The sequence below is a fragment of the Aotus nancymaae genome, unplaced genomic scaffold, assembly GCF_030222135.1.
Source record: "Aotus nancymaae isolate 86718 unplaced genomic scaffold, 86718_ANA_hifiasm-v0.15.2.pri h1tg000040l, whole genome shotgun sequence".
Taxonomy (NCBI): domain Eukaryota; kingdom Metazoa; phylum Chordata; class Mammalia; order Primates; family Aotidae; genus Aotus; species Aotus nancymaae.
The window spans coordinates 55,941,992-55,960,374 of record NW_026988454.1 but is presented as its reverse complement, the minus strand read 5'-3'; the positions used below and the strand labels follow the sequence as shown (position 1 = coordinate 55,960,374).

Genomic DNA, 18,383 nt, shown 5'->3' with positions numbered 1-18,383 from the left:
ACCATGTCCTAATAATATTCTTATATGAAACTGATTTAAGGCGAGTGCTTAGTGGTGGAAAACACAATGATTAGTAGTTGATATCATTACTCTGATTTCAGACAAGGGGCCGGATTAACCCACTATCAATGAACACAGTGTAAAAGGAAAATCAGTATAATCTTAGTATAACAAAATTGTTAGTACTTTAGTATAATAAAGATAATTCTGACCATACAAATCCTCTGAAAGGGTTTCAGAAATTCCCACTTCACACTTTGAAAACCACCTCTCTAGAATGATGAGCTCTATTTTCTCTAAGAAGGTAAGGCCTGAGGAGAGGATGGAGAATAGTAGAGATAATTAACCAGAAAATAAGTAGACATATTGCAGGTAGGGAAGGGTCTGTGTGAAGCTGACAACCATGAATTTACAGTGGCACCAGTGTGTGATTTTTTTTTAAATTCTGCAGTAATCAGAAACTAGGGCTTAGCAGAGAGAAAATAAGTAAATGGATGAATTAAGAATTAACGTTTTCACTTGGCAGACCAAAGAGTACCACAATTTTTGCTTATATATTTGAATTACTTGTTTATTCTCTATCTCCCCAGCTTGTGGTAAGTTCCCTGAGGGAAAGAACCATGCACACTTTGCCACCATGTTTGCCCAGCAACTTCCACAGAACGACAAATAATGTAGGCACTTTACAAATATTTATTAAAAATGCATAAACAGGTCTGGTATGGTGGCTCAGGCCTGTAATCCCAGCATTATGGGAGACTAATGTGGGAAGATCACTGGAGCCCAGGAGTTTGGGGCTGCAGTGAACTATGACTGCACCACTGTGCACTCCAGCCTGGGTGACAGAGCAAGACTGTCTCAAAAAAATAATAAATCAGAGATTTCAGACTGGCATCATAAGCTGACCATATAATTTAAAGCAAACTTTTTGAGAAGAGTTTAGTGTTTGCTATAGTTGCAAGGAAAAAATTGATTATATTTATACTTTAAGTAGTTTATAGGTTATTTATATAACACTTATGGCTCTTTTAATCATGGCTCCCACTCCAGTACGATCTGTAGATGAGAAAGGGGAAAATGACTGAGGTTTACTCTCTTACCACTCTATATATGGGTGAGAGAATAAGAGTCCACAGAAATTGCTCTTTTGTACTCCGTGAATATGAGAAAGTATGAGTAGAGGAGAACTGGTACAAGAAATATTACTGTCTATAAGAGCCTATTCTGGAAAATTGTTCTGGCACCCTACATAACAGAAGTTATCTTGGGTAAGATAAAGGGCAGGATGTAGGAAAACTAGTGTTCAGTGAGAAGGGAATAACCACTAGGATTAGAGCTGTGATTCAGTGAAGTACTCAAATGGTTGAATCCAGAGTAAACCTCATGTCCTGGGCAGTTGTGCCCCTTGTAATGCTTTAACACACTATGGGAAAACATCCAATTTGTGCTTTATGAAAAAGTTCCTTTTTGAAACCCAGTACCTATTAGCAGAGAGGATCTCCTGAAAAAAACAATACTCAGTACACCTCCAAGGCCACTTTTACCCTAGCTTGCCACTATATACAGTCAAAATCCTTGTCTTGAATCTGAAAGGATGATTAAAACCTTCCATATATGTGCCCTTCCCTGTCCTCAATAACCTGGGCTCAAGGATGATTAAGAGAATAAACTAGAGGTAGGGAGACTGAGGGAAGAAAAAACAACCAAAACCAAAACCAACAAAAAACCTGGAATATAAAATTTCACCAACATCTAGTAAAGAGTCAACAGATTTCTGAGATCTCAGAAGCCCTCTCACTCTGTACTCACTCCTACATATTTCTCCTTGCTTTGAAGCTAAAGAGCAAGTTTCTCTTAGGTCTGGCCAGAGGAGCACTAACATCGTATAAGGCAGCCATAATCTCTCCTTACCTACTTTCACAAACTCTCTAAATCTGTAATAGGGAAGCAGTTGGGAGCCTCCACCTCTAAAATATCCTTCACAGAGTCTAAGCCACTGGTCTCTCTCTATATACATACATGTGTATTTTACAGTCTCTGTCTTTAATAAGACTACAAACTATAGAGGCCTTCTTTCTAGATTTTTCCTTTTATTATTAAAATACTTAAACGATAGTTATTCATATTTTGGTTTCATTTATCTTTGTACCTTTTCACCATTGCAGGATTGTAAAGATAGATCTTCATAAAGTGTCTTTCCTTCTCATGATAACCATAAAAAGGCCTGAAATATAAGAAAAAGGCATTTCAAATTATTTTTATCATTCAGAGATGAAATATGCAACTTATTGCCCTAATTAGATTCAGCTGGCCAAATTCAGTCTTACATTTAATATTATCACCCCCACAAAAAAACAATTTTAAAAACCCCAAACCTTTTGGTTAAACCTAGCGCAGGTTAACATATGAAATGCTGAAGCTTTTTAAAAGTGTAAAAAAATCACTTCCTTTACATTACTGATGATAGGAATTAATAATTATCACTTTGAAAAAACTATGAACAAAAAGGAAGAGCAAACCATCCGCACCTTAATCACAAATATCAAGACTCTTTAAGTGGCTTTTTTTTTTTTCTTTACTCTGACCACATATGAGAGAAACAGACCTTTCAGGCACCTTCTTCTGGCTGCCATTTTTTTCTGTTAAAACCTGAAGTTCTTCATCAACAAAGTCCTTTACTTTCCTTATTCAGCTGTTCATTATTAATTTTATAAGTTCAATAGGCAGAGGCAATTTACCTATTACATTACAAACAGTATATGTTTCAGTAGCTGATATGACTACACCTGTAACACATAACTGTATCAAGTGCAGTCTGTGAAAAAACTGTGTAGACAGGAACTTAAGAGACTGAAAAAGACCATGGCCTTACTTAAGGAACCTAAACATGCTATGGCTGAGTTTTTTCTCAGAGTATCAGCTGGAATGAGGAAAGGGGGAAGCAAAAGACTATATAAAAGGGAGAGAAATCCTTGGTGCAAGATGAAATAAGCTGAACTCTCATATAATCTCAGGAGGATCTGAAACTACACTGCAACCTCTGATATACAGAACACTATTTTCAAAGATGATGTAATTAGAAACAATACATAAGCAGGTATGAATTTGTGAATGAAATAAAAGGCTTTGTATTGACTTAAAAGTGGTCTGTGAATACATGGTTAAATCTTTAGGTGGATAAACCCAGTCACTCTTCATGTAAAAACATTATTCTCTTATGACAGGCAGTAGATAACAAAATTTACTCTCATTAGGACACCACCTCTCTGTCATGTCTAATAGTATACTGGATATCAAATAAAGGACTAATTTGGCAGCAGAGTTATTATTTTGGGTATATGTAAACAATTTTTTACTTGTTTTAAGCCACATGTATTATTGCTATAAAGTGGTTTCTGTTAAAAATATATATATATATCCAACTATTTACCAAGGTCTAAAAGGTTCCTCATCTCATCCTTGCCTCCCACTTCAATCTCAAGTCATACCATTCTTCCTTCTCCTCCGGCCAGTGGAAAGCTCTGCTCTGGACTTTTGCATGGCTTGTTTAATCTTCATTCAGAACTCTGCTTAATTTACCTTTTCAGAAAAGTCTCACCTAACCATCCCTCCCCTCTCATCCTTCACTTTTTTCTTAACTTTTTTATAATAACACTTCCTGTCTAGTTTGCTGCTGCTCACCCCATTTTGTTGCCATGAAAAATGGGTTAAAGAAAGACACAATACATAAATGATCTCATTCTCTCTCACTGGCACATTCAACCTTAATTATAACCCTTTCCTGCTATGGTAATTTTCATATACATAAAGGTAGTCTCTGGAAATATGGGTTCTCTTCAGCCAGATGAATGATTTTGCCAAAAGAATTCTTCATCAGGGAGACTCTTTGGGGGAAAAGAAGTAGAATGGAGGAGTTTGAAAGTAGATGTTTTCATGTTTAAAAAATTATACCTCTTAATTAGTTTTTAAAATATATCAATACAAAGAAAAAATGAATGTCGATAGTGAAAAATCTCAACTAATTAATTTTGGTGGATTGAGAATCTCTTTATAGAAGAGTCTCTAAAATCATGAGTCAGAAGGAATCCCAGAAATTAGCCCAAGGTCATCATCCTATCTCTTAACTCAGCCTCAGGATAGTGACAGCCTAAAAAGAATAGAGTTAAACCTCCTATAAATGTTAATTTGGTAGCTAAATACAACCATATCTAACTTAAAGAAGTAGGAAAAATTGAAGAATTAGAAAAGGTAGAAGGGGAAGGAAAAAGGGGATCTAGGGAAGAAAAAGACCAAAAATATTAGAAGAAAAAAGAAAACTGCAATGAAAAATTAGAGTGAACAACTCATCTTCTGCCCCATGTCATCAGATTTGTAACTCAACTACTCTCAAAAATGTGGCAATGCTTTCAACAAATACCCACCAAAAATACAGGAAGATTTATGACTATATATTTCACTGGGCTATTTGGAGACTCAACTTTGAAATGAGGATATATATATATATATATATGAGAAAGTTATTAGACACTATCAAAAATAAACAAATCTAAAAGATAAAGTAGGTAATTATCCCTAACAGAACTGCTACAGTTATTGAAAGAGTATAAACTTTCATCTCATTCATTTACCCAATCAAACAGCGCCATCTCTACTAAGTGTCCTACACCATACAGGGTACTAGGAATCTAATGATGAACGAGATAAACATGGTCCTTTTTCTCATGGAGTTTACATGCTAGTGGAAGAAACATATAAAAATTAAGTAAATAACAGCCTGGGCAAGAAGAGTGAAACTCTGTCTCAAAAATAATAAATAAAAATTAAAATACCTGCAAGCTATATTAAGTGCTAAAGAAAACAAAGAATGGGCTGAGATACAGAATAATGATAATACTCTACTTAAAATACCTTATTTTAAGTGGAATAGTCAAAGAAAACTTCTCTGAAGAGGTCAATGATTTGAAGGACTGGGGAAGGGTAGAACACTCAAGGAAAGGAAATGGCATATACAAAGAACTTAGGTGAGAAACAAGTTGGCATAGCAGAGGAACTGAGAGAAGATCACTGTTTCTGGATGGAATACAGAAAGCAAAGTTTCAGAGGTAGGCAGGGGTGAGGTCACATAGGTTATGGCTAGAAGTTTAAATTTTATTCTAATAATACAAAGCCACTCAAGAATTTTTAATTAAGTTTACAGTATAAGAAGAGTACTTCTGCTGCTCTGAAATAAGATAAAAATAGAAGGAAATTCAATCAAATGATACTATGATGGGCCAGAGGAAAGCCTAGACAAAGGTGGAAGAAAGCAGACAGATTTAAGGTCTCAACTTGGATTTCACACAGACATAAAACAACTCAAATGTTCCAGTATGAGCTCCAGATCTTTCCTGTCAGTTGGTTCCACCTGAACCTTCGATATTACTAGCAGAACACACTTAAAATTTTGCAGTCAACCTTGATTCCTCTCTCACAATCCTACTCAATCAAACAGCAAATCTTATTAATTCAACCTTCAGAATAGATCCAGAAGCTGATGACTTCATACTACTTCCCTGCTACCACCCTAGTTCAAGCCACCCTATTTTCTTTTTTGTTTTAATTTTAATTCTTTGGTCTTTTCTATCTTAATATTAAGCCACCAAATTTTCTTACCCAGATTAATGTCCTTATTCTCTTCCTCTTCCTATTCTTGTCCCCTTACAATCTATTATTAATACAGTTGCTAAAGTAATGCTTTCAAGTTTAAGTCAGATCTTGGCTGTTCAAAATCATGTAATAACTTAGAGTAAAAGTTAAAGTCCTTACATTAGCCTACTGAGTGATTACCAAACTTAAGCATGCATAAGAATCATCAGAAAGGCTTATTAAAACACAAATTGCTGGGCCCTGAGAACACAGTTCTACCAAGTTCCCAGGTGTGTTAGTCTGAGTCCTCCATGAAGTAAATACCAAATGTGTAGGAAATGTATCAGGAGGACCATCTGTGAGAGAAAATGAGAAGGGAGCCAGAAGAAGCTGGCATAGCCACCAGACCTAGATGCCAGTCTCATCTCAAGTGAACAGAGGGATGTCTTATAGACCTGCCTTAGTTATCTTTGCTATGCTCAATCATAGCATTAAGAGTAGCCTATGGAAAGCAGCTCATGTGGAGTGACAGATTGGAATTGAGCATGTAGTAGCTGGGGCCATTCACTCACTCTTTGTGTATTTGGAAATATGAGAGGTATATTCTCATGGCTGTCAAACCAGGTAAAGCTAATGATACTAGGTGATACTAGGAAACCAAAATATGGAAACCACACTTTGAGAATCATTGGTCCTCACAATCCCTATCCTCTCATATCTTTCTCACCTCATTTCATGCAACTCGCCTTTACTCTTCCATTCCAGTCACCTGGTCTCCATGCTGTTCCTACTCCCTTACCTCCTTCAGATCTCTGCTCAGTTGTCATTACTTTGTAAATGACACATTCCCTGATTACTCTAAAATTGTCACCAGTCTTCCGTACCCCACACTACTGATACTTCTTATCCTGCCTGTGTATCTTCTTTCCTTCCACAGGACTAAATATCATATAGCAAATAAATTAATTTAATGTTATATTTATTATTATCTGTTTCCCATAGTAGAATGTACCTTCCGCATGGGCAAAGATCTTTGTTTTGTTCAGCAATATATCTCAAGTCCCTAGAAGAGTGCTTAGCATATAAAAGGTATTTAATAAATATCTGCTGAATAAATTACATTAATTTCTATAGTTCTAGGAAGCAGAGAAACAGAAAAGAAAAAAACCAAAAATCATTGTCTACCTTTCATTGCCATAAAAATTCATGTTAAAAAGTTACAGCAAGAAATTCACTATGGTTCCATTAGACTAGAAGCAAAAGAAATACAGTGTATCAACTGAATATGTTTTCTTCTAAATAGAATAGCAATAGAAATATAAACAGAAATTACAAAATATATTAATATATACTTACATTCCTGATACTAATGACACTTTGAACACATGCTGAGCAGTGGAAGATGGATTGCCTAAAGCCACATTAAGTGCTCTGTCGATACTGAATGCCATCTGAGAAAGATAGCTTTCTGGTTGCTGTCCATAACCATCGTATGGCACATAGAGGTAAGGAAAGATGCCATGTAGATGAAGACATGTCTTCTGACCTAAAATGTAACACATTATAAAGTTTAGTTTTCAGACACAGTTTAACAATACAAAACTCAGAATGAAACTCATTCAAATGTTCTAACGGCAACATAGCTTATCTAAGGAAAGAGTTGAAAAAAATCAATCCATAGCTAAAAGTAACCTTTATTAACTAAATTTTACAACAGAACGTTTGGAAACATTCAGTAAACACAAGCATTACATAATAGTATGATTTAAATAGTAGTTCTGATGAAAGTATTTTTGACTATTTAACCCTCACAATCCAACTAGTTGTGTTTACTTCACTAAATCATCTATAAATACCACTTAGCACAGTGTTATGAAGGTTACAAAAATTCACAAAAAGTTTACTAAACAAATCAATGAATGCCTATCTTGGCATTAATGTTTTCAAACAAGAGCCTTCCCTAAAACAGAGGCAGCTCTGTGAGAAAGGGGAATGTAAAAGCGGTTTCAGTGTGTGGAATTTTTCTATTGTGGTAGGAAGGAGGGTAAAAACAAAATTTTGCCATTAAAAGGGAAAAAAAAAGACAGAATCAAATCAAAACAAAATCTCTACAGATCAATTACCTATAATGGATTTCAGGGTATCTAAATTTTATATTTGGTGGTATGGAACAAGGGGAGACAAAATGAGTTGGGGGCCGGGAAGCCAACATGCACACTTCTCAGAAAACCAGTATAGTATCAGTCAAGGTGCAGAATGGTGCTGACTTGCCAACAGATAATCCAGCACAGCCATATTACTTAAAGAAAGTAATATGACTGAGAACTCACAAAAGAAATGCCACAGAAACAGTAATGTATCCATGACAGGTTAAGTAACAACAATAGCAACAAGAAGCAGATGCACCATTGCTCTCATGAATCTGGCAGGGCTGTGTGGAAGTGGTTACTGTCCTCAGAGCATTGTCCCTAGTTTCCCTTGGGTACATGCCATTTGTCTAATCCAAACAGAGAGGAGAACAGCAGTGATGGAAGAACACATCCATTTTTCTCATGCTGTCACCCACTCTCATTGTGCTGCTCCTGCCAACACAAGCCTCAGGCTTCTTCCCCACCCTTTATCCCTCCTCACTCTGCTTCATTGGGCCTTTTCTTTTGGTAGGAACGTAACTAATTTGATCACTATTTCCCATTTATGATTTAGAATGATTTACATAAAATATATAGAAAGTAATTCTACACTGTGTTGATATCTTAATGTTTACACTTCTTATAAATAATATTGGCTTCTCTTATTTTTAAGGTACACTTATGACAGAAAAATAAATCTGGAAGTTATTACATAAAGCATAACAAAATCTGAAAGATCAGTCATATAATGAAACAAGATTTGATCCTCCAAACTGTAATATTCTGAACTACCAACTGTCAAGCTTTTGAAAAACTACACATTGTGTTGTTGTTATACCAATTTCAGTTTCTAGTTTGGCTATTTCATTTCATTTCTAAACACGACATGGTATTAACCCCTAAATGCTAAAATTTTTCAATTCTTCAAATAGAGAACATTCGAACTGTATTGATGAGTCTTAAGAAAATAGATATAATCAGTTTACTGATGACTTAAATGCATTTTAAATATCTCATGAATAAATGTTATAACCATTACCCTTCTGGACAAAAATCATACTTTGACTATGAGTAACTGGTATGCTAAACTACAGGTTGAGGGAGGTGGGAAGATAGTAAAGTATTTCCTCTTGACAAATTCAAGACCAGTTATTACAGAATTACTAGTGCAATGCCATATTTTACAAGCAATACTGTAAGTTCCTAAGATATTATAGTCAGTATCTCTTAATGGAATTTTGGGTAAATTTTATAAGAAACAATTACAAAATTGGACTGTACTAACAGTTTCTTTATGGGCAGAGTGTTTAACAAAATGTCTTAAAAATAATTTTATATCCACTTTTGTATCTCTGGTGATGCAGGGGCCAGAGAAATTATCTATTTATAGGCTTCAGAATTACAACAATTTTGGGATGTATAATTTAGGAAAAAGGAAGAAATGACCTACTCAGCAGGCATTAGGGTAAGTGCTCTACCTATGTATTTCTAAAACATAGGATAACATTGAATTACTGATGGAGGTTAAGGTTCCCAAAGTCACATAACTATTAAGAAATAGAATCAGGATCAATAAAACATAAAACAAATACTCTTTCCATTTAACCATGCTAGTTCAATGTTTTTAAAAAGTCAATGTTGGCTTCCTTAATTTCTCAGTTTTTATTTTGTATTATAATTGCCTGTTTCCTTATCTGACGTTCTCATTTCATGGCAAACTCTCAGGGAGGTGATACTGTGTTCAAATGAACATTATGACCCAGAACTCAACAAAAAACACATGGTATGTGCTTAACGAATATTTATTAAATGAATTAAAGAACTCACAGCAAAAAAGAATAACTGCTTAAGGAGAAAGGACTGATGTGAAAGCCTTTGAAAATCTGAAGAAACAAATCCATGAAAAAAGAGGGACTCTGATACAATTAATGTAACAACCATCAGCGTTGCAGAAGGACATGGGTGTGTGGGGTTGAGAAGTGTCCCCAGCATATTGCACTTTCCTACCCTGAATGACCTGAAGTTCCATCCAAATTTGTAGTCACTCTATCAATACAGACACATGTCTCTCTCCAGGGCTCCTGCAGCTAAAGATGGCTCAGAGCCTTACTCATTCATTACTCCCCTCAAGAACAATCTCTTGAAGAACCACCACAACACAAGGAATTCTTGGTACAGCACTAACAGCTCTAATATAGAAGAATGATATAAGAGAAGATGAAAGAAACAGGATAAAATAAGAAACTCAAAAGTTAAATAAGGAAAGAAATGTGTAAAAATGAATATGAGAGTCAATTTCTTTTTGGAAATAGTATGTCTTGTATTACCATAAAATTTGTAGTTCTCTAATAGCATTGCTTTATCTTGACAAGATACCAACCACTTCTATTTATGTTCCTCCACTAGCCCTACTTCACACAAATGTATGGAGCTACAGAGCTGTAAAGTCCTTAGAGATAAACTAGTCTATTACAACTCCCTAGTTAGGATTAGGTTAATCTGTGAGAAAATGCCCCCAAATCAGTGGATTTAGCATTAAAATCAGTAGCTTCTCTCCTAAAAGAAGTCCAGAGGTAGGTAGCTGGTATTAGAGACCCAGCTTTTTTCAACATCTAGTTAGTGGTCTAGTTAAGAACTTGTGACTTCAGTCGAGGCACTTTTTCACTATACTTTTAGAAGTCCCACATACAAGATTCTTTGAAGAATGTTTTTATAAAATTAGTGAAAGTTATGGTATTTCGAAACCTTCTACTAAATATTTTGGATTCTTCTTTTTTTTTTTTTTTGAGACGGAGTTTCGCTCGTTACCCAGGCGGGAGTGCAATGGCGCAATCTCGGCTCACCGCAACCTCCGCCTCCTGGGTTCAGGTAATTCGCCTGCCTCAGCCTCCTGAGTAGCTGGGATTACAGGCACGCGCCACCATGCCCAGCTAATTTTTTGTATTAGTAGAGATGGGGTTTCACCATGTTGACTAGGATGGTCTTGATCTCTTGACCTCGTGATCCACCCTGGATTCTTAAAGGATTAGGATATTAGCTATTTCTAGGTAAAGTATAGATTTATGGAAGAAAACATGCCTACCCCCTCAACTCTATTAAGGTATAATTGATAAATAAAAATTGTACATATATATGGTATACAACATGACACTTTGATATGTATACATCGTGAAATGATTAAATCAAGCTAACATATCCATCACCTCACATACTTATTATTTTGTGGTAAGAACATTTAAGATCTAATCTCTTAGCAATTTTCAAGTATATAATGCATATATTAACTACAGTCATCACTATGCAGTACAACTAATCTCCAGAACTTATTCATCACGTCTAACTGAAACTTCATACCCTTTAAGCAACAACTCTCCTTCCCCTCCCATGAAAGTCCCCTCTTATTATCACAGCAAACTGAAGTTAGATAACAAGTCCAACAGAAAATAAGATCGTCTTTGGGAGAATAAGCCCAAGTACACAGGTTTCAAAAATTTAAGAGTCTGAATTTTCCAATGTGATTGATGTTCCCTAATTTAAAAACTGCAACAGTTACTTCAGGAAAGTGACGCTGAAACTTGACAGGATGGCAAAACTCTGTGGAGTTGGCTACTTTCCATTGTGTGTAAGTATTTCTTGCATAACAAAAGGCAGATGCCTCTTCAGCAGCGAGTATGTGGGTGTTCTGAATTTCATCTTTCACAGAACCCAGAATTATCCTAAACATTAAGTCTTCTGTATCCCAACATTTCTTATATCATTTTTCAACATTTTATTCTGCAATTTAAGTGTCTTGTTTTGGTTTCTAAATTGCCCATCTAAAATTTTGTTAGCCTATTTGTAGCAAAATTACTTGTATTTTTGTAGATCCAGTTTCGATAAACACAAAGACGAAATGTACCACTCCTTTTTTTTTTTTTTTTTTTTGAGATAGAGTCTCACTCTGACACCCAGGCTGGAGGGCAGTGGCTCAATCTCCACTCACTGCAACCTCCACCTCCCAGGCTCAAGCAATACTCCTGCCTCAGCCTCCCAAATAGCTGGGACTACAGGCTCTTGCCACAACATGCCCGGCTAATTTTTGTATTTTTAGTAGAGACAGGTTTTCACCATATTGGTCAGGCTGGTCTTGAACTCTTGACCTCATGATCCACCTGCCTCAGCCTCCCAAAGTGTTTGGATTACAGGCATGAGCCACCACGCCCGGCCCTAAATGTATCATTCCTCTAATTCAGGGGTCTGCGAACTTTTTCTGTAAATTGACAATAAATATTTTAGGCTTTATGGGCCATACTGTATCTGATACAATTACATAACTGCTGTTGTAACCTGGAAGCAGCTGTAAGCAATAGTTAAGTGAACTGGCATGACTGTGTTACAATAAAACTTCATTTACAAAAATAGGCATCAAGAGGGATTTGGCCCAAGGAAAGTAGTTTGCCAATCTCTGCTCTAATTAATCAGACTTCTTTCTCCATCATCATCTGGAATGGGAAAGTTTAGGATTTTTTTTTTGTTGTTTTTTTTTAATGTCATTTTCTTATGTCATTTTTCAAAATCAAAATAGTAATAGCCTAAGAGTATCTTGGGAGAATTAATAATACTTATCGTGTAATTTGCATATCCTATCTCCCAAATCTCAAATTCAATCTACACAAGATTTTAAACAAACCTCAACAGAGCTATAAAACAGAAAAACTTGGTATGTGACCAAGAGAATTTATGTTTATAAAAATTTTCATGTTTTCTTCTTCCTGGAATATCTCAAGTTTTATATCACTATCACTAACTCAACCTGTTTCCTTCCAGTCTTTCTTTGCTTCTGTCTTTCTAAATTTTACTCCATCTTTCTTTTCCCATCTCTACAAAACCACAAAACGAATTAAACAAAACTCAGTCACAGAAAGCAAATGTTAATTATCTATTCTCATGGAAAAAAAACAAAGTTGTAAGGATATACTCTTAACCTCAGAAATTAGGTTTCCAAAATTTATCCTAAGGAAAACCAAAATGTTTATGATATCTTTATAGTCAGATGAAATCAGTTATAACATAGTACATGAGAGCAGGTGATGGGTGATTCTTTTTAATATGTATCTATACATATTTCCTTAAATATACAATTTGTGTAACAAGAAGGCAGGAAGAAAGAATTTATTTACTTCTAAATGACCCAGAAATTTAAAAGACAAAACAAGCCGGGTGTGATGGCTCACGCCTGTAATCCCAGCACTTTGGGAGGCCGAGGCAGGAGGATCACGAGGTCAAGAGATCGAGACCATCCTGGCCAACATGATGAAACCCCGTCTCTACTAAAATATATAAAAATTAGCTGGGGGTGGTGGTGCAGGCCTGTGGTCCCAGCTACTCAAGAGGCTGAGACGGGAGAATTGCTTGAACCTGGGAGGCGGAGGTTGCAGTGAGCCAAGATCACACCACTACACTCCAGCCTGGCACCTGGCGACAAAGCAAGACTGTCTCAAAGAAAAAAAAAAAAAAAAGGCAAAACAAAGCATAACATATAAGAGTTTCCTTACATTTTCTCCTTTTATTTGTAAACAATACTTTGGGGTTTCACATTTATTTATGCCATTTTATCTCTTCAAGTAAAATACATTAGAACTTTATCTAAAATCATTGGCTTTAAATGATTAATCCCACATCGCTAACAGAAACTATATCCCTGAAATACCAGATGTTTCAAAAGTCTATTTTATTCATACATTTTTCTAATATATCTTTGTATATCCAGTGCTGGGTATAGTTGGTGCCTTTATTCATAAATGTAGTCATAATTTCTCTACTCAAATAATTTGTGGAGACTCAACGTTCAGTGCTAAACCACAAGCTGCTTATAACACAGCCACTGACTTCATGGACTTTATAGTCTACCTGGAGAAAACGATGAGTAAATAGGCAATTACAATATGGTATGACAGGTGCTCAGTAAGTACAAAATCCTATGGCTAAATCCAGAATTATCTAACTCAAACTTGTGAGAATCTAGGAAGGCTTACCAGAGGAAGTGACATTTGAGCTGATATTTGAACTATGAATCAGATTTAGCCAAGCAAATGAGAAAGAATGTTTTCAGTATATATAGAAACCTAACAGCAAAAGAGAACATGGCATCTGGGAACAGGAAAAGTGTAGGTGGAATGAAACAAGGAGAGAGAAAAGAAAGTGTAGGTGGAATGAAACAAGGAGAGAGAAAAAAAAGCAATGGAAAGAAAAACAAGAGTATGAGAGAGAGAAACAGCATGTGTGAGAGAGTCTGTGGTTTTTGTGTGTGTGCGTGCACGTGTGTACTCATGACCTGTACAGATTCGCATTTTATAAAGTTCCCTGTGGACACATTGTGGGGACACTGGCAACAGAACTACAGAAAGAAAAATCTGTTTAGGAGGCTGCTGGAGGAATTCAGGCGAGATGTCAGTAGAGGTGGAGAAAAGGTCAAGGATTTAGGGAGCAGAATCAAGAGGCTATGGTACCTGGCATTTTTTTTTTTTTTTTTTTTTTTTTTTTTTTTTTTTGAGACGGAGTTTCGCTCTTGATACCCAGGCTGGAGCGCAATGGCGCGATCTCGGCTCACTGCAATCTCCGCCTCCTGGGTTCAGGCAATTCTCCTGCCTCAGCCTCCTGAGTAGCTGGGATTACAGGCACGCGCCACCGTGCCCAGCTAATTTTTTGTATTAGTAGAGACGGGGTTTCACCATGTTGACCAGGATGGTCTCGATCTCTTGACCTCGTGATCCACCCGCCTCGGCCTCCCAAAGTGCTGGGATTACAGGCTTGAGCCACCGCGCCCGGCCGGTACCTGGAATTTGAGAGTAGGATAAGGGAGAAGGAATCAAAGATGACTCTTAAATTTTTGGCTTAGGCAACTGGATGGATGATAATGTATTCAAAGAAAACTGTAAAAGAGGAGCGGGTTGACTTCTGGTTTGCATTTATAGAATGTTACATGTCTACAGAATTTCCAAATGGAAATTTAAATGAAATGGATATATAGATATGGAGCTTAAGAAAGAGATCTGGGCTAGAGAAGAAGTTAGATTTGCCAGTATGAGCAACAACTGAGTAAGATTTCTCAGGGAGAATGGATACACAAGAGAAGGGACCTAGGCAAGAATCCTGAGGAATACTCATATTTAAGAGAGACATTGAGTATTTTGATTTATGTGAGACATAAGAGACAGCCTTGTGTGGGCTACCAGGCAAGAAAATGAGGTAATAGTGAAATTTTTATAATATAAACATATTAGCCATGGAACCAGTGTTCCAAAGTTCCAGTGGAAATGTAAGAGACAGGCAAGTAATGAGAAACTGGTTCAGAGATTGGAGGTAGGAAGCAGATAAAAGTATACAGGACTAAAAAGAGGCATTTACAAAATTGCTGAGTAAGGACCTTTCAATAGCTATTGCTCCATAAAAGCAACAAGAACACTGGCAAAAACTGTCAAAATGAACTTTTTTAGAACTCTGGAAATTAACTCAAGGTTTGCAACAATCCAAAGAGTGTTTATCCAAGAGCACCAGATAAATACTAACAAGAACAGCAAGCTTTGTGGCATTTTAACCTGTTCTAATCTGATCTCTCCCTCTGAAGCTCCAAAACAGTCTTGAAAACCAAAGCCATGCATCCATAGTAGCTGTAAAAACCAGCATCCAAGCAGCCATTGGAGGAGCCAGAACCCATTTGGAGCTCCTCCAAAGCCCTACCCTCCCCCCACCTACCCAGAAAACTGCCACTATCTGACCTGTCTGGCAGCTTGCTAAACAATGCTCCATTCCCAGCACTTGGCCTTTATTTGATTTGACCCAGAGCTCACTCTGTGTGAACAGCCCTATATGCAGCAGAGTCACTGTGGAAAACAACAGCAGTTATTTAACACTGTAGTTACCTGGAGGAATTTTACTAGTTGGGTCTAACAAGAGGCTGACTGAAAAACTCAAAAGAAAAAACTGAGGAATGAAATGTCCACAGGGGGCTTGGAAAACCTTTGATACGGTCAAGAGAATGTAGAAGGCCATAAGCATGTGCGGGGCTATGCACGTGCCCAGGAAAGACCTAAGAAGACTCTAATATTTTGCCTCTGGTTGATCTTGAGGCTCTGCCCCAACATACTCACAGGGCCCCTCAGCAAAAGCTGAGAAAAGAGGCATTTAAAGAACTCTCTGGTCAATTATTAACTGACCACTATGCTAGCTAAGCAGACTTCAAAGCATAGAGACTATACAAAATTAGCCTATGTAAATCACTAAAGAAATAAACTGCAGCAACAAAAACAAACTGTGGGGTAGTCAGGAATCTGACTTCCAGAATTGCTACATACTTTTCTTTCTCCTTATAAACAATGAAGATATGTATAATGTCCTCACATTAAAATGTCTGGTTTTCAGCAAAAATAAAATTATAAGACACAAACAGAAAAATATGGCTAGATCTATACAGAGATATATACACACACATATATATATATATTTAAAAGCAGACAATACAAACTCTTCATGAAGAAGCCGAGGTGTTGGATTTACTGGACAAAGATTTTAAGCCAGCTATTATTAGTATTTCAGAAATCTAAAGGAAACCATTTCAAGAGAATTAAAGGAGAGTATGAGACCAACATCTTACCTAATAGAGAATATCAATGGAATATCAATGAAGAGATAGCAATTATAAAAAAAAAAATAGAAATTCTGGAGCTGAAAAGTTCAATAACTAAAATGAAAAATTTACAAGAGGGAGTGTGATATTATAATATAAGAAGAAATATATATTTGGTCTTTGTCCCTGTTCCTGGTACATAGCTCCTAAAACATTTGGACTCTCTTAGGTGTTAAGTGTTTTGTTGTATACCAATGAGATGACTGGTGGCTGGGGGCTCTTGGATAGCCTCAGGTAGGGCAGAAGTGCAGGCAGCCTAGGGACTCAATTTGTGGCTGGTGTCTGAAGTGAGCAGTACTATTGGACAGAGCCCTTACCCTGTAGGGCATGAGTTAGTAAGTAGTTAGTGTCAGAATTGAACTGAATTGTAGAACACCCACAGTTATCAGAGAACCGATAATTTGTTATTGTAAAACTAATGCACAGGATGTCTTTTTCAAACTGGGTGGCCTCTAAGAAGGCTTTCAACTGAGTCTGGTAGAAAATTTGATGGCTTTAAATCTTACTTTCTCCTTATAAACTATTTTCTTTCTCCTTATAAACAGTGAAGATACATACAATGTCCTCACATCTCCCCTTTTTAACTAGAAGGGAATGAATTATAATCCATTTATGCTGGAGGTTACTATTTTTTGTGTGCGAAAAATCAGACTTTGGGGATGACCTTAAGCAGTAGGATATAAATAACTCTCACAAGCTTAGTGGTCCAATAATGGAACACTAGGCATAAATGCGTAAAGGGCCAACTTCCAAACTGAACAACAGTAATTTGATGATTAATATGATTTTTTTATGATTAATATGTCAGAAATCTGATGAAAGGTTGTATCCAAAGTTCATAAGCAATTTAATTTGTAATTATTATTATTAATTTTTGAGACCATAGTTTCACTCCTATTGCCAAGGCTGAAGTGCAGTGGCACAATCTTGGCTCACCACAACCTCCGCCTCCGGGCTTCAAGGGATTCTCCTGCCTCTGCCTCCTAAGTAGCTGGGATTACAGGTATGCGCCACCACGTCCAGCAAATTTTGAATTTTTAGTAGAGATAGGGTTTCTCCATGTTAGTCAGGTTGGTCTTAAACTCCCCACCTCAGGTGATCTGCCCACCTTGGCCTCCCAAAGTGCTGGGATTACAGGCATGAGCCGCAGCATCCAGCCTGCAATTATTGTTATAGAGAGTAAATCGGTAATTCCCTGGATTTTCAATGAATATGAAACTAAGTATGGGTACTGTTCAAAGGCACACACCATGGTATATCTATTTCTAAAAAGCTGAGTCTTAAAAAACAAAACTAACAGTAGTTTCAAGTGCAAATCTCCAAGAAAATGTGTACCTTGCAGACTAAGTGTTATAAAAATAACTAGTGTTATTAACCTTAGTGAAAAATAAAGTTTTGGCTTGCAAAACAAATATATTTTAGTTTCCGATAATTTAGCCAGAATGGTCACACGTATTAATTTTTGTGGTACTTCAATTGAAAATTAAATAAACCAAAGTCTCAAAATAAAATATTCTGATTAAGACATGAAAATTCATCTCAATTTAAAGCAATATTAAAAGTTAATCAAGATAAACTTACTGTCTATTCAAATTTGTATATAAATATCTAAATGTTCTTTCAAATGCAAATAAATAAAATATTATGGGTAATAAACATTATATGCAAGTCTAATAAATTATTTAACCATATTTTATGGTAGCTAAATATTAAAGAACCTTAAGCTTTTACCTGTCTACAAGAAAGTTGAAAAGATAACCCACAGAATGAAAAAAAATTTTTTAAATCATATATTTGATAAGGGACTTGTATCTAGAACATCCCTCAAAATAACAAAGAATATATATTACAAACCCACAGCTAACACTGTACTCAATGGGGAAATACCGAAAGCCTTTTCTCTAAGATCTGGAACAAGACCAGGATGCCCACTTTCACCACTTTTATTCAACATAATACTGGAA

General features: G+C 36.3%; 1 protein-coding gene across 4 annotated transcripts in view; it reads right to left on the bottom strand.

Moving 5' to 3' along the window:
- The window catches only part of REV3L (REV3 like, DNA directed polymerase zeta catalytic subunit), a 177,285-nt gene that overhangs the window by 107,730 nt on the left and 51,172 nt on the right, over nucleotides 1-18,383 (bottom strand). For all 4 annotated transcript variants that reach the window (XM_012438368.2, XM_012438367.3, XM_012438371.2 and 1 more), the window contains exons 2-3: nucleotides 6,982-7,171; nucleotides 2,150-2,224 (exon numbers count right to left, since the gene is read on the bottom strand). In XM_012438368.2, the coding sequence (XP_012293791.2) occupies nucleotides 2,150-2,224; nucleotides 6,982-7,171 (265 nt within the window). The remainder of the gene's footprint in view (nucleotides 1-2,149; nucleotides 2,225-6,981; nucleotides 7,172-18,383) is intronic.